Source organism: Nicotiana sylvestris, chromosome 2 (assembly GCF_000393655.2).
Source record: "Nicotiana sylvestris chromosome 2, ASM39365v2, whole genome shotgun sequence".
Taxonomy (NCBI): Eukaryota; Viridiplantae; Streptophyta; class Magnoliopsida; order Solanales; family Solanaceae; genus Nicotiana; species Nicotiana sylvestris.
Genome location: NC_091058.1, coordinates 94,198,057 through 94,212,686, shown reverse-complemented (window position 1 = coordinate 94,212,686; position 14,630 = coordinate 94,198,057). Strand labels below are relative to the sequence as shown.

At 35.7% G+C, this 14,630-nt stretch overlaps 2 protein-coding genes across 6 annotated transcripts; one reads left to right on the top strand and one right to left on the bottom strand.

Moving 5' to 3' along the window:
* The first annotated feature begins 6,923 nt into the window (after positions 1–6,923).
* LOC104215342 (uncharacterized) lies at positions 6,924–10,138 on the top strand. 5 transcript variants are annotated; one of them, XM_009765125.2, is made up of 10 exons: positions 6,924–7,010; positions 7,284–7,328; positions 7,429–7,543; positions 8,031–8,102; positions 8,226–8,287; positions 8,396–8,546; positions 8,928–9,008; positions 9,077–9,166; positions 9,293–9,357; positions 9,708–10,138. In XM_009765125.2, coding segments are annotated over exons 2-10 (726 nt in total). In that variant the 5' UTR covers positions 6,924–7,010; positions 7,284–7,326; the 3' UTR covers positions 9,796–10,138. The 5 variants fall into 5 exon arrangements, with proteins under 5 accessions (XP_009763427.1, XP_009763430.1, XP_070023553.1 ...); XM_009765127.2 differs by having other exon boundaries at positions 6,993–7,017; XM_009765128.2 differs by lacking the exon at positions 9,293–9,357.
* Positions 10,139–10,355: 217 nt separating this feature from the next.
* Positions 10,356–13,460, bottom strand: LOC104215341 (eukaryotic translation initiation factor 5-like). The gene is made up of 2 exons (XM_009765124.2): positions 13,286–13,460; positions 10,356–12,292 (listed from the first exon to the last, which is right to left on the bottom strand). Exon 2 carries the CDS (start codon positions 11,985–11,987, stop codon positions 10,641–10,643), a length of 1,347 nt encoding a protein of 448 aa, XP_009763426.1. The 5' UTR covers positions 11,988–12,292; positions 13,286–13,460; the 3' UTR covers positions 10,356–10,640.
* Between the last annotated feature and the right edge of the window lie 1,170 nt (positions 13,461–14,630).

Here is a 14,630-nt window from a genome sequence, read left to right as displayed (position 1 = left end):
AAAAAAAGAAAAGAAGAACAACATAAGACCAAATGAGAGGTCAAAATAACCAGATTTGGAGCTCAACCAAGCCTTAAACAAACACAACAACGAACAGCAACAAATAGATCCCAGCAAAAGAAATCTTCAGCTTCAACCCATTTTTGTCTTATGAAAAACCCAGAAAAAACTCTCAAAGTGGTTCTTTAAGTTTGCTAAAATCAGAGGAAAATAAATTCACTTTTCGGAGAAAATAACTGAACTTGTTAGAGTGTATTTTTAGGGTTCCAAAATCTAATCTTTTAGTGAAAGAAGAGTCTATATATAGTCTTTTAATGGTGCCATGTGCTGATGAAAATAGAATGGGAATTATTCCCTCACAAGGCATCTTTTGTAATAGAAATGGGACAGCTGGCAGTCTTTGATTGGCTCCAGCATTTGTGTTGGCCAAAATTGGGTTAGCTGCCCCAGATTCTAGAAGTTTCCCTTCTAAAAATCTGATTTCCTATTCCCAAATTAACCTCATAAGTTTCATCTATTCAATTAATACCCTAAAAGTTCTAAACATTTACAAACCTAGGTAAACAGAAAACAGACTAACTAATATCTAACAAACGGATTGAAAGCAAATAAAACTTTAAAGATGAAAGTTGAGCATATGAAAACTGGCAAATGAACCCAAACCTCTAAAATGAAACCAATTCATAATAAACTCTAAATTAATTATGAACTAAGCCAGATAATGAACCCTAAATGGAACTTGCACAAATACTGGAATGATTCTGGAAACTAGAATGGATAAATCGATGCACTTTAAAATAAAATTATTAACTAAATATGTCCAAATAACCAACAGCAATGCAATTGAACCTTTAGCTACACCTAAATTCTTCTAGCATATACTGAAGTCAAAAATTACTATTGGAACAGAATTATTTCATGCATTAAACTAAAATTGACATAAGACCTATGATGAAATCCTAACATGATATTGACTAATCTAAAATCCTAAATACAAAAGCAAAACAATCGACACACAAACCTAAAATGTAGCTAAACAGAATTAAAATCATGATGAGAAAACCAAAAGAAGGAAGAGGAAAAGAACAGGAAAAAACGAATAGAATTAAAGCAAAAGAAAATTACCTATGTTCAATCTGGATCCAACAAAACATCCGACCACTTTCTTCAATAAAATGAAATGAACCTTAACTAACATTAATCGATTTTCCTTAACAAGGAACAATCGACTAATGAAAGTTTGGGGTTCACTTGACCAACCACTGACCAAGAAAAGAAAAAGGGGAGAATTTAGAGATTTTCCGGAATCTTAGATTTAAGATTCGACCAGATTGGGATTGATTCAAGATGACCCATGGGGATATTTGGGAATAGGAGGAAGGGGGATTGCATGGTGTGAATTTGGTGACGTTTGGGTGACTTAGGGTTTAGAACCTGATTTTTGGATCTAAGATTCGAGGTTTTGGGTGGGGATTTTGGAGAAAGGCTTGTGGATTTGGAAAGAGGAAGGGACAGGGGTTATGGGGTGTTAGTTTGAAGGTGTTTGGAGTACCGGAACAGCCGTGAGGCAATTTCCGGTGGTGGTTGGCGGCAGAGACGGTGAGGTATTTTAGGGCGGCTAGGGTTTGGGGTTAGATACATAGACAATGTGAAATGCGGGGGGGGGGGGGTGTTTCTGGGGTTATGGGGAGTTCCGACTATTTTATATTAAAATAAGATCAGTTCCCAGCCGTTAGATTTGTGATGATCAACGACTGGGATTATTTGGGGCGAAAAACAGTGTCGTTTGGAGGGTGGGGGACTTGGACCGGGCAAGGCTGATTGGGATTGGGTTTGGGTTAGTTTGGAACGGGTTTTCGCTTTAAAAATTGTCCCAAATTCAGAAAAATAACTCCCTTTTTTAATTAACCAATTATTTCCTTTTTCTTTTTCTTTTTTTTCTTTTTTCTTTAATATAAAACCCTATATTAAAATTTTAAATTAATCTAAGATTGTAAAATTAAGCCAAATATCTAATTGCAATAATTATAAAATTACTTGATCCTAAATTAAGAGAAAAATCACTAATCTAAAAATTAAAAAGGTAAAAAATGTAAAATGAGCTATTTTTGTGATTTTTATTTTTTAATAAATAAATAATTAACTAATTAATCCTAAAAATATAAAAATAAAACCTAAATGCAATGCATGTTATTTTTGGTATTTTTCATGATTTTAATAAAAATTAAACATGCACAAAAATGCAAGCACTTAATAAAAATCGTACAAAAATTCCTATAAAATGGCAAATAATTGGAAAAAATCTATTTTCTTGGATTTTATAGGAGTATTTCATATAGGGCAAAAAACACATGCTCACAAGGAGAGTGCATGACAGGATTGGGAAGCATATTTAGGGATAGAATTGCACATAGAACAGGGACAAACACTTTGAAACTAACAAGTATGAAAATAAACGAAGTCATAAACTAATAATGACCAACTCATGAGCATGCTTTCACAGAAGACAATACAAAATTCAGGCTAGGATAAGTCACAGAAAAGCAATCCATTGATCACTAATGGGTCAAGAAGTACATTAATTATTAATAAAAGGTATCAAAACATACTTAATATTAAAAGACAGTTTTAAGTTACACATAATTAAGCAAATTTCGCCAAGTAATCTATCGAGTTAAACATGTCTAGAATACAGAAAGTAACTAATCAATTAGCAGTAACATATTGAATGAGTAACAAAGTAGGAAAGAGTTTCAACGACTTACTAGTTCAGATAAAACAGAAAGAAGTTTAGCAATGCAACAATGATTATCAACAGCAGCAAACGATAGAAGATTTTTGGCCTTGACTTCCAGCCGGCCAGGAATCAAAGCAGAATAGAATAACAGTATAGTATATAGTTTTAGTAGTGAGATACTAGAGTTCTGAGTCTTGTTGTAAGGGGAAAGAGGGAAGGAGTTTAAATAGAATTAGATTAGGGTACATATATATGGAAACAATAAATCAGCTAATTTAAGAAAAAAAACTCAGAACATTATTAAGGCAAGCCAAGAAGAACAGTACATAAAACGCGTAAAATATGCAATCACAGTAATTTTAGGAAATCAAACAGGCTTGAGAAGACACTTAGGTTAAAAGAAAGAGTCATAAATAGATAGACAGAATCAGTAAGGGAAAAAAGGAATAAGAATTAAAACCCTAATTTTATGGGTAAGTAAAATTAGTTGGAATAATTAAAGGAAAATCATAATAACATGCACATAGACAAATATAGGAAAGCATTGAAGAAAAAATGTTACCAAAAATAAGAACCATAACAAATCTGAGCCCTAATTTTAGGACAAATATAACTGGTCAGCAACATCACGAAAATTTTAATAGAGTGCACATAGATAGGCATACGGGAATATTAAGAAGATTTTTTTGATAAAAAAATAAGAAACAAAATTTAAACAGATCTTAAAGGATCTAAACCCCAATTTTTAAGGTGAATAAAGAATCAAAAGAATCTTCAGAGATTCATACCCAAAGAAGTGAAAACGTGAACATAGATAAAAAAGGGAGGAAAGTTCTTTTGGTCCGGAAATGGGAAATCGTCTTGCCATGTTAGGCAAGCCACTATGTTATACCATAATCGAGTAACCAGTAGCGAGACAAGATAAATAAGGTAAGAATATCATTGATTAAGTTGGAATCGAAGGGAGATTAGGGTGACGACGCTTAGGGTTTCAGAGGAGAAGAGAGGAGGGAGTTTAAGGGCGGCCGTTTGGTAAGAATGACTAGGGTTGGGGGAGAGATTTGGGTCAGGTATAAACGAGTATTGGGTTAGGGGGTTATTTAGTTTGGGCTGAGCGAATTGCGCTAGGTATTAAGTAGTTGGGCTGGGGTAATTGGGTTGGTTTGGGTATCTTAGGTCCGAAATTTTAATTGAAAATAGCGGCCAGATTTTAAATACCCAATTTATTAAACAAATAATTAAAAAAATAATAAGCAAATAAAAAAAATATCATTTGTGCATAAAAATGATTCATAACAATTATTTAATACTATAAAAATATGGAAAGCTATTTTTTGCATAAATAAAGTAATCATAGGTATATATGGGCTATTATTGCAAAATGTGCAATTTTAGCCTTTAAAATACAAATGTATTGTGATAAATATTTTAAAAATATAATCTGGGTATAAATGATGAAATTAGATGATAAGATCATCATAAAAATAATTTGTGATGCAACTAATCAGTATTTATATAATAAAATATAGGAATAAATTGATTTAAAACTCCTTTAAAAATTTTGAAAAATGCTTGTATGTATTTATAAATCAAATGATTAGGCATATGTACTATTTTGAAATGTACATATATATATATATATATATATATATATATATATATATATATATATATATATATATATATATATGAAAAAATATGAGGAAAAAATTGGGTATCAACAGGCCACCACATCTTCCGTTCTGAGGAAAAAGAAGTTGTGCCAGAACTGACGATTTGCCTTGTCATCCATCTTCACCATCAGGCATTTACCTTCTCGATGGCGAAGGTTCAACATTGTCCCCCTATAGAAACTCGGAGCGAAGAGATGCATCAAATGTCGGAGTGTGACCTCGAACCCGGCCAACTCCGCAAATTTTGTGAGCATCCTAATGAGCTTGTAGATGTATGGAGAGAGATGGGCCGGGAAAACACCATAGTAACGGCAAAACTCCTCCAACAATGGGAGAAGAGGAAGAGTGTAGCCGACATGGAAGGGATATGCATAGAACGCGCAATATCCGGGGCGGTGGATTTGTACCATATCACGCCCTGCCGGGACTAGATCGATGCAGGCAGGAATGTTGAATTTTGCCCTAAGCTCTTCTAGATCGGCCTCTTTCTTCGCCGACTCAGAGACCTCGGGCTCATCTTCAGGCGTCTTCTAAAAGTCAGACGTAACTTTCTCACTACGAGGGATTATTTCCTCCATCGTAGGAAATTCTCATCTTCAATGGCGACAGAGACGCCATCAGTGTGAGGGGGTATAAGCACCGCCAAAGGGATATGGTCAGTTACCACACCGGAACTAGACGATACGTTAGCCATATTTTTGGAGAGAGGATATTTAGACAAGGAAGTATTATAAGCAACAAGAATAATTAAGATCAGGAAAAAAGAAACACAACGATGGTGGAAGAAGAAGAAGGTACAAGGTTTTGATGACAAAAACACGTAAAAAACAAATGAATGTCATCACATCTCTATTTATAAGAATTTGGGCATCAAAACCAAGAGATTATGCCATCATTACCTAGCACTAGAATCGAAACGGCAGCCCTAACTGACAGTCGCACGAGAAACGACGCAAAGCATCGGGAAAATGCATCATAATGATGCATGATGTCATAACGTCATTCTGGTGCGGAAACGACACAACCCCAAAGTTGCAGCTCACGAAAGGCCACGTAGCCAGTTCGTCCCAAACTTAACTGCCCGACCCACTCGTCCACTCTCCTCGACCATAACCAACAAAGTTTGCTCATCGAGGTTGTCTAAGGATGGCCTCAATAAGTGGAGGGACTAACTGTATAGGTTGAAATCTACCACGGAACATTTAGGGCAAGGAAGTATTAAGGGGAGAATCGAGGTCAATCAGGAAATGGCGAAGCTCGTTGTCGGGATACCTACAATGGTCGAGGACGAGGTCCGCGGAAAGAGTTGTAACGGCTAGTTTTTAGAATAAGGTAATAAAGGGAATATCCTAAAGAATATTCTCTGCACATATACTATTAGGGTTTACTAGGGATATCTCCTATATAAAGAAGACAAAAGATAGGGAACATATGCATGTAATATTCACTTGACAAGAACAGATTTATAAAAAAGATTCTCTCTCTCTAGCAAAGATACAAACACTACATTTTCATCAAGATTCTTATTCATATTATTCCATACTTTTCCATCAGATCCGAGAATAGTTCGAACATTCTAGGATTTATCTGTCACTCAACATTGTCAGGAGGAAGGATCATCTAATTCATTATTTATTAGGTGAACCACTCCTCCTATTTGCTTAAATGTCATTTATTGTTATTTATTGCTAATTACTCCTCCATTATTGCTGATACCTTTTAGAATATTTAATGCTTGTTATTGTCAATGTCTCACCAGATCTGTTCAGTGATTAGCTACATTTTCAGAACTTACATTTAGAGATATTATTATAAACTAGGTTTAACCCGTCATTATAAAAATATTATAATTTTAATCGAAAGTCATACTTTTTGGTCGAACAATGTTAAGTTATTGCTTCTTCTAATTTCTTAACCTTTAAATAATTTTCCTTTTCTTAAAGGATTTCTCAAGTCACGGAAAAAGAAAAGCATTTTTCAAGGGAAAAAGAAGAAAAAAAAATCAACCAATCAACTAGAGTCTCTGCATTCTATTGGTAATCATAATATAACTATTTATACCATGTATATCAGCGTACTTAAAGAAAGTTCTGTTAAATATGATCTGAGACTGACTATGCTTTGTGAACATGAGAGGAGTTTCTAAAAATAAAAAAGTTCTCCGCCCTCTAAATTATTAAAATGAAAAAATAAAAACAAAAAGAGGTGACAGTGGGAGACCTCGGCTTGTGTAAAAGGCATTTGGACTTGGATTGCTGGGGAGGTTGACCTATGTATGATCATGACTAAAACAATAAAAACTCTCGCTTTATTCTTAAACCACAATTTTGGAGAAAACCCATTCTGAAAGATTTGGACTTTGAGATGAAATAAAATAGATAATTGGGATGGCAAAAATAAAACAAAATTATAGAATGGGAAATCAAAATGGAAGGTTGAAGCAAAGAATGAAGAAGAAAATATGTTGAGGCTTAAGACTCTGTTTTCTTCTCTTGCAAAAATGCCATCCCATTCTTATAAGTTTTCCTCTTGTTAATAATTCATTCACTTTTCTTTCCCGTTATTCAACTTGTTTCTTGGTATCATCCGTAGAATCAAAGGTGTTGGGTTCGTTCGATTCTTTTTCACAAATTTAAAACTTTTCGTTTGAGTTTCATTTTTTTTTTCTACTTCCTTTCTTCCAATAATTCGTGGAATATTCTTATTTTTGGTTTACCTTCCCAGTTAATTATGTTCTATGCAATGCTTTAACCTCGTCAATTCAAAATAATTAATATCATTTCTAAGAATTTGTTTTACATGATTTGTAACTACTATGTGCATTATATTTCCTATAGTTCATCCTTTTTTAATTTTCCTGCTCCATATTGCAGGTGAGCTGTGTTGCGAACAGGAAGTTATTTTCACAAAGACTATATGTATGTTCTTACATTCCAAAAAGTTCAAAACATAGTACTGAATTAGTATTACTATGAAAAATATGAGAAAGAATGACAAATTTGTGCTTCCTATATATAGGATGGACATTCATGTAGAGTGTACACCAAGGAAGATGGAAGAATGTAGGATTTGCCATGATGCTGATGAAGATTCAAACATGGAGATTCCCTGTTCTTGCCGTGGAACCCTCAAGGTTTGTTATGGCAACTGTTTGCTCATTTGTTATAGATATCTGATATCTGAAAAATATGCTCATAGTATATATAATTTGTGACCATGACTTTCTATTTTTGGAATTCCTTTGGCTATTATGTGTTAATGTTAGGTGCAGCTCTTAGTACATTTCGCATTTTACCAGAGATTTGTAAAACTTCACAGTTTGGATTCCTATTTGTTTTTGTTTTTGGTTGCACAGAATCCAAAAGGTGAGGATAATATATAGTTTGATTTCATATGAGAAGATCAGTTATGCCATCATTGAACAGAAAGCTTTTTCTGTACTCTAATGTAACAAAATTATCATGAAACTGAACATGTCCTAAATGAAGCTGCAATAACAACGTGGATTTCATCGGATAAGCCAAAATGTAACTGCTGCTAAGACAAGCAGTGCCTTGGATGCTTGCATGCTCAATTGTTTAGTGATATTTTGTTCTTAATGAACCTTTTTCTATGCACAGTATGCCCATCGCAAATGTGTACAGAGGTGGTGCAATGAGAAGGGGGATACTGTCTGTGAAATTTGCCGCCAGGTTTGTAGGTCTAATTGTGATTGCATACTTTTTCATCCTGTGTTCATTCTTTAAACCAGGACCCAAATGTTGCTATTGAGTAGATTGCTCTTAACCATGCTTCTCTTTAATGCGAGATTACAGAATTTTAAGCCAAACTATACTGCACCAGCTCCTGTGTTTGGCCGATTTCCAATGAACATGAGGTACTTTTGACAGCTGAAATTTCACCAGTTATTTCTTCATAAAACTGTTCTTTATAGTTCCAGCTAATAACCAAGGTTGTTGTTGCTTGATCTTGTTCCATATCACAGAGGAAACTGGGAGATTTCCATGAATAGCCTTGATTATCCTCAATTTGTTGCATTGGCTTCTGCAGACCACAATTTTCTTGATTATGACTTTGATGAGTATTCAGTATTTTATCCAACAAGTTTGATATGCTGCCGCATGGTTGCCATAACGGTAAGCACCCACTGTGAATAGACAACATCTTGCTTCGAACATAAGAGTTGCTCAGAGTAAATTTGAGAAAAGAGCTGATTGTAGGGAAGAGTAGTTATGTAGGGACATCCTGTATTGCTCAATGGCGCATCCACTCTGGATAGAAAAGGCATATAGAATCACTAGACTAATCCACCTAAGCACTAGTTCTTGCCTCGAGCGAGATTATATTTTTATTTCTTGTTATCGGAAACAACATCTCTACCTTTAGTAGGTAGGGTAGGCTAGGGGTAAGCCTACGTACACACTACACTCCCCGTACCCCACTTGTGCGATTACACTGGGCTTGTTGTTGTTGGAGATACAATTTGTAAATTTGATTTCTTCCCTTTGTCCATGCAGTTTGTGCTTCTTCTGATGTTACGTACAATCCTGCCACTTATCCTTAGTGTTGCTGGAGATAATTCGATAACATTGATCATGGTTAGTGACACAATTAAAACTTAATTCAAAAGAAACTTTTTCGTTGGTTTATGTATTTGTCTTTCTAGTTATCAGTGTTGAAAACTGTCGGAATCCTACTGGCGGTCTATGCATTGGCGAAAGTTTTTCTTGCCATACGACATCGCAGGCATCAACAGGTGGGTAAAATATCAAATTTATTGTAGTAATATTTTTGAAGCTAAATCATCTCATAACATTCTATACTATTCTTCTTTTCTAATAGCTAGTGGTCTCTAATTCATTGTTATTTCTGTTGCCACAAGCTTCTAATAGCATCAGGCATTTCAACCTGTTATATTTCTGCTAATGGGACTCCACACAACTGCGCGTGAGCACAACAATACTCTCTATATATCCCATGAAATTTGCATAAACACCATATCTAAGACTAAAAAAATCAATCTGTTGATGTTTATTCTGATTTTGAATTACAGCAAAACTGCCTTTAATATACTAGTGATATTGATCTGCCAGATATGAAATGTAAGTTAAGAAGATGAGATGAGACTGATTTTGACATATACTCTTTGACAAATGACACTATGGACCCAAAACCTGAAAGAAATATTACTTGCAATGATAAATCATTGGCAGTACACTCTGTAGCACTGTTGAAAATGTTGTAGCAATGAGTGGTTGTTGATTTCCAATTTCCTCTCTTCTTTATGTTTGTTTTAGGATCTTCATCACTCTCAGATTACCCCATCAGATGAGGAAACTGAGTTGCCATTACAACAGCATCCGCATTCTCAGATTGCTCCATTAGATGATGAGAATGAACTACCACTACAGCCACCTCGGCCACATTTTATACATGTCCAATGAATCCTTAATTAGCTTAAAAGACTAAAATCTCAACACCAATGGGAAGTTTGGCATTGCAACTGGTGGTCCTCTATTAATGTTCATCAGCTCGCTGCTCCGTGATGGAGTATTCTTCTGCTGAGATTCGATCATAAGATGGTTGAGCAAATTGATTGTCGCCATACATATTAGGCAAAGCAGCAAAAAGAAATCAAATGATCTGGTGTAACAGTATCTGCTAGCTTTGCTTGTATATCTTGTAATCCATCTTACTTCAGATTTACTTTTAACATTACAAGAGAAAATGACGTGTAGCAGAAGAGCAAAATGATATTTCAAGTGCAACTTTATGGCACTTAAAAGAATTAAGTTAAAAATATGATACGCAATTTAAATGCGAAAAATAACAAAATTGCCATCATATTTTTGCGAAGCTCGTTTAATGAAATACCACCACAAAAATATTTGCTTACAACCTCATCACTGAACCACGGGAAAGTTACTACTTTACGTGAATAAGCATTTAAACTCAAAAAAAATTATTCATCCTCCTCAACAAGAATAAGTAGCTAGCATATTCTGCATAGTACACCTTTCCACCTTAAAACGTTGAAAAGAAAGCAAATGCATCACACGACAGAAGTACCACGAAATTAGAAACACAGACCCAGGCAAAACAATAAATAAAGGAGAACACATGAAATCCAAACTAGTAATAGTCTCTCTGGCAAAGCACCATACGGATAAAAGATGCCAGAACATAAGCCTGCAGAGAACACAATCTAAACAAGGATGAGAATTGTGATCTCATTCCTCCTCGGACTCCGACTCGGCACTCTGCAGCCAATCAACAAAGGGTTTAACATTCTTCCAAATTTTGGAGTCCTTTTTATCCCCAGCAAGACCCTCTTGAAACCACTGCACTATAAATTCCTCCTCCAATACATCAGCATCATACAAAGCTTTCAAAACTAGAGCTACTTCTTTCACAGCTGCTGTGTTAGATTTCCCACAGAATTCTTCAAGTGCTCGGAGCAAACATAGTTGTGACCCCTCCTGTTGACCAACAGCAGCGAGAAGGAAACCTTTCTTCTTAATAACCTCCTTGGCAAATCCTTTCTCAACACCATCCAACAGTGCCTCATAGACAGCAGTAACTATGTCCTGAGGAGATCCAGCGAGTGAACCCAAGAAGGATCGAAATTGGCTGGCCGTGACTCCCTTCTTCAGATGTACTTTCACTTCCTCAACAAATGTCTTAGAGCTTCTCTCTCCATTCTCAGCTTTGGAATCATCCTCAGATGGCGCTGAAACAGCCTTGGAACTTTGGCGTGCTTGAGTAGCTGCCTTGGGTTTCTTCTCTGGCTCATTTGTGGAGAGCATAACCATTTCAGCTGTCACAGCACTCAACTGTTCCTGGATGCGCTGGTGCGCAGCTTCCATTGATGTATCAGTTTGCCACTGAACATCATCTTCTTCTTCATCCTCCTCTTCCACATTCACATGGCTTCTGGGTGGGGAAGCATGATCCTCATCAGAGCCACTGGCTTTCTTTTTGGAGCTAGGTTTTGCATTGGCTTCCTTGGAAGAAACCTTTTTCTTTGTTTCTTTCTTCAGCTTCTTCAGCTCTTCATCAGCAACCTCGCCTTCCTTTAATCGCTCCTTTTCAGCTCTTCTCATTGCTTTCTTGTCCTTGGCACCTTTCTTAGACTCAGGTGGGTTCTTAAGAATAAACGTTGTCAGCTTGTCTCTCATGTCTACATCAGAAATAAAACCACATGCAGCACACTTCAGTTGGATCATCTCTTTTTTAGTGATAATGATCTCAGTTTCAGGGTTTCCACACCCATAGCACTGAACGAATTTCTTAATGAAATTCTCAAGAAGACCAGCAAGCTTGGCAGTATCATGAGCTCCATTGACAAGGGAAGTTCCTGTTTTTTCGTCAAACTTTGATTGAGCCCCAAGCTCACAACCAAAAAATTTTGTGGTGTAAGATGCTGGCCTTGCTAGAGCTTTGGCAATGTCGACCATGTTGACCACGTTTGTCTTGATGCCATTTCCGCGTCCCTCTATCTTGGTAATCATCCTCGGCATCTTGTACCTGTAGAAGGCATCATCACTGTTGGCAGCTCCAATATTCTGCAAAGCCATTTTGATTCAGTGAAATTTCCTAAACAAAGCGTTAGGGGTTTTCAGAGGATCCTTTGGCCCAAAATTTGTTGAGAGAAGGTTGCGTCTGACTGCAACCACAAAACTCTAAGTGTCCTTCCGAAAACGAGTCGAGATGCATACAGTCTACCCGATCAGATATATGACTGCTACTTCTTCTTGAAGTAGGACAATATTCTCCAAGCAATCCAACAGATCCCAAATAGAGTATGGCTTGTTTGGACATAAAAGAAGCTTCAACTTGGACACTACAACTTGAAACCCCACAAAGATAAGATGCCAGCAACCTTCAGAAAGAAAGCCACATCAAAAACAAGGGGGAAGTTATACGAAAAAGCAGTTGTTACAAAATACAAGCAATGCCGTAAAAATTTAAAAATAAAAAATGATACTTACTTTTAAAGTCAATTCTTTCAGTCATATAGCTGAAGCAAGGTAAAATTTAAGGAAAATGATATATTCTGGGATTTATGTATATGAATAAATAGAAGGCCATAGGTAATGTTCTCATCATTTCAGAAATTTAACCCCAGCTAGAGTATAACATTACTTAGGAAATTTAATATTGAAATTTCATATCCGAGCTTCTGAGTTGCAAACTACAGTACCATTTGCTGGAAGAGTCGAAGAGAAACCCATTATTGTAAAATTTTAGAAATCAAAAGATATATCGCACACTAATAGGCAACGGCCGAGTCTTTAATATGAAATTGGTCAGATTTCTTCAAGCTGAATCAAATCGTATATGCATAACCATAGTTAATATAGCCTACTAATCGCCGTAACTTAATAAGTTATGATAATCCACTATAGGATGTTCAATCCTATGACCATCTAAGAGAAGCACAAATTGAGCATCAAGTAGTAAACCTAAATATCCAGTGCTATCTAAAATAAGAAGATACTCATAATCCACCTCATATGAAGCAAAAGAAAAAAAGGAAAAAAAAAAAGAGCATCAATGGTGGTAACAACTATTTCACTGTACATATACATTGGTACTTTCCTTTGCCTAATTCTACGGATGCTGACTACTCAGTTATACAAAAAATTATATGTGGCAGACGACTAAGGTATTGGCATTAAATACACAGAAGTGTACAACTTACTATAAAACAGGTATAAAGACATTGAAAAATCAATTACTACTCAATCAAAAAACTGAAGATAAACTATGTAATGCATAAAAACACGAAGCCGACATTCAATCAACAGTTCTATACGAGCAAAAGGAATATAGAAAAAAAAAATACAGAGCAAATCGTAATTAGATATGTTACCTATTGAACGAAGCAAATAATATTTGAAGGAACAGGAAAAGTTGAGCAGTTGGAAAAGGAAGAGTAGGGTTTGAATATATAAAGGGGATAAAGGAGGTGAAGAGGAGAGGCGGCGAAGCGATTGGTTATATAGGGTTTGAAGGAAGGAAGGAAGGAATTGGTAAATACTTCTCTCAGTCCGTAAGAAATTTCAATTCTATTTTATTGATTTTTGGTTTCTATTACCCCTCTAAAAAATTCCCCATTTGTTCATCTTCACCGTTCATTATGCCTATTCATCCTCACAGAAAGAAAAATACCATTTCCTTCGACCAAGATGTAGGCATATAAATTTTATTAAAATTAAATTCATAAAATAATTTGGACTATATTTTAAATTCAAGATATATTGGTCCAAATAAATATTATGGGCTAATATATAAATGAATTAATTATATAAGTCCAATATATATGGATTAAATAAATAAGTCTTAATTCATTGAGCTAGCTCATTTAATTGGGCTAAATTGATGAGCTCACTTTATTAGGCCCAATATATCATCTTCCTAGAGGCCCAGTTTGGTGCCACGTGTCAAATGATGTGGCACGCCAAGTCAAACTGAAGAGCCAATAGGATCATGCCACGTGTCAAAATGACAAGGCATGCCAAGTCACATTAAAAGGCAATGAAACCGCGCCACGTGTGCAAGTGACATGTTCTGCTCAATCAAATGATGTCTTGTCACACTTTAATTTGATTGGTCGAAAAGAGTTTGTTTTTATTATAACTCTTCCCTCCCACAACTATAAATTGGGGTCTTCATAACTCAGAAAAGACACTGGAAATTATAACAAGAAGCAAGAGAGAGCTCATGGATCAAACGCTGCAGATTTCTCTAAAAACTACAAGCATTCAGGTGTTCTAAGGATTAAAAAATCAAGACGAAGATTCAAGAACAAGCTGCAAGACGTCAAGATCAAGATCAGACCTCAAGCACTTGGATTAAAATAAAACAAAATTTAAGATTAAGCTCAAAGGCTTTTTTATTTTCCATTGAAAAGTAGAATCAGAGGATTCATAGAGATTATAGCACTCAAATATTCGAAATAAAATACTACGATTGTTGCAATATTTTTCGGTCTTGATTTTATTTTCTCGACGCAATTTATTGTCTACAAACTCTGGAATGCCCAGTGGGATAATCTCTACCTCTCATCTCAACTTTTCAATCACCAAAATCCAAGAACATTGAAATGGCTTCAAAGAAAATCAACTCCGGTTCAACTTCCACCAAGGCTGCTAGCTCCAGGTTCTATGCTGATGTGGAAAGCATCCTCGATGTTACCTTTGGAAGCTTTGGACCAG

Bases quoted from the DNA above. Each gene is read 5' to 3' on its own strand.
- LOC104215341 (XM_009765124.2), bottom strand. From the start codon at position 11,987: ATGGCTTTGCAGAATATTGGAGCTGCCAACAGTGATGATGCCTTCTAC.
- LOC104215342 (XM_009765125.2), top strand. The intron at 9,009-9,076 runs GTTAGTGACACA...TTGTCTTTCTAG, and splicing joins ATTCGATAACATTGATCATG to TTATCAGTGTTGAAAACTGT. The intron at 9,358-9,707 runs GTGAGCACAACA...TGTTTGTTTTAG, and splicing joins GGGACTCCACACAACTGCGC to GATCTTCATCACTCTCAGAT.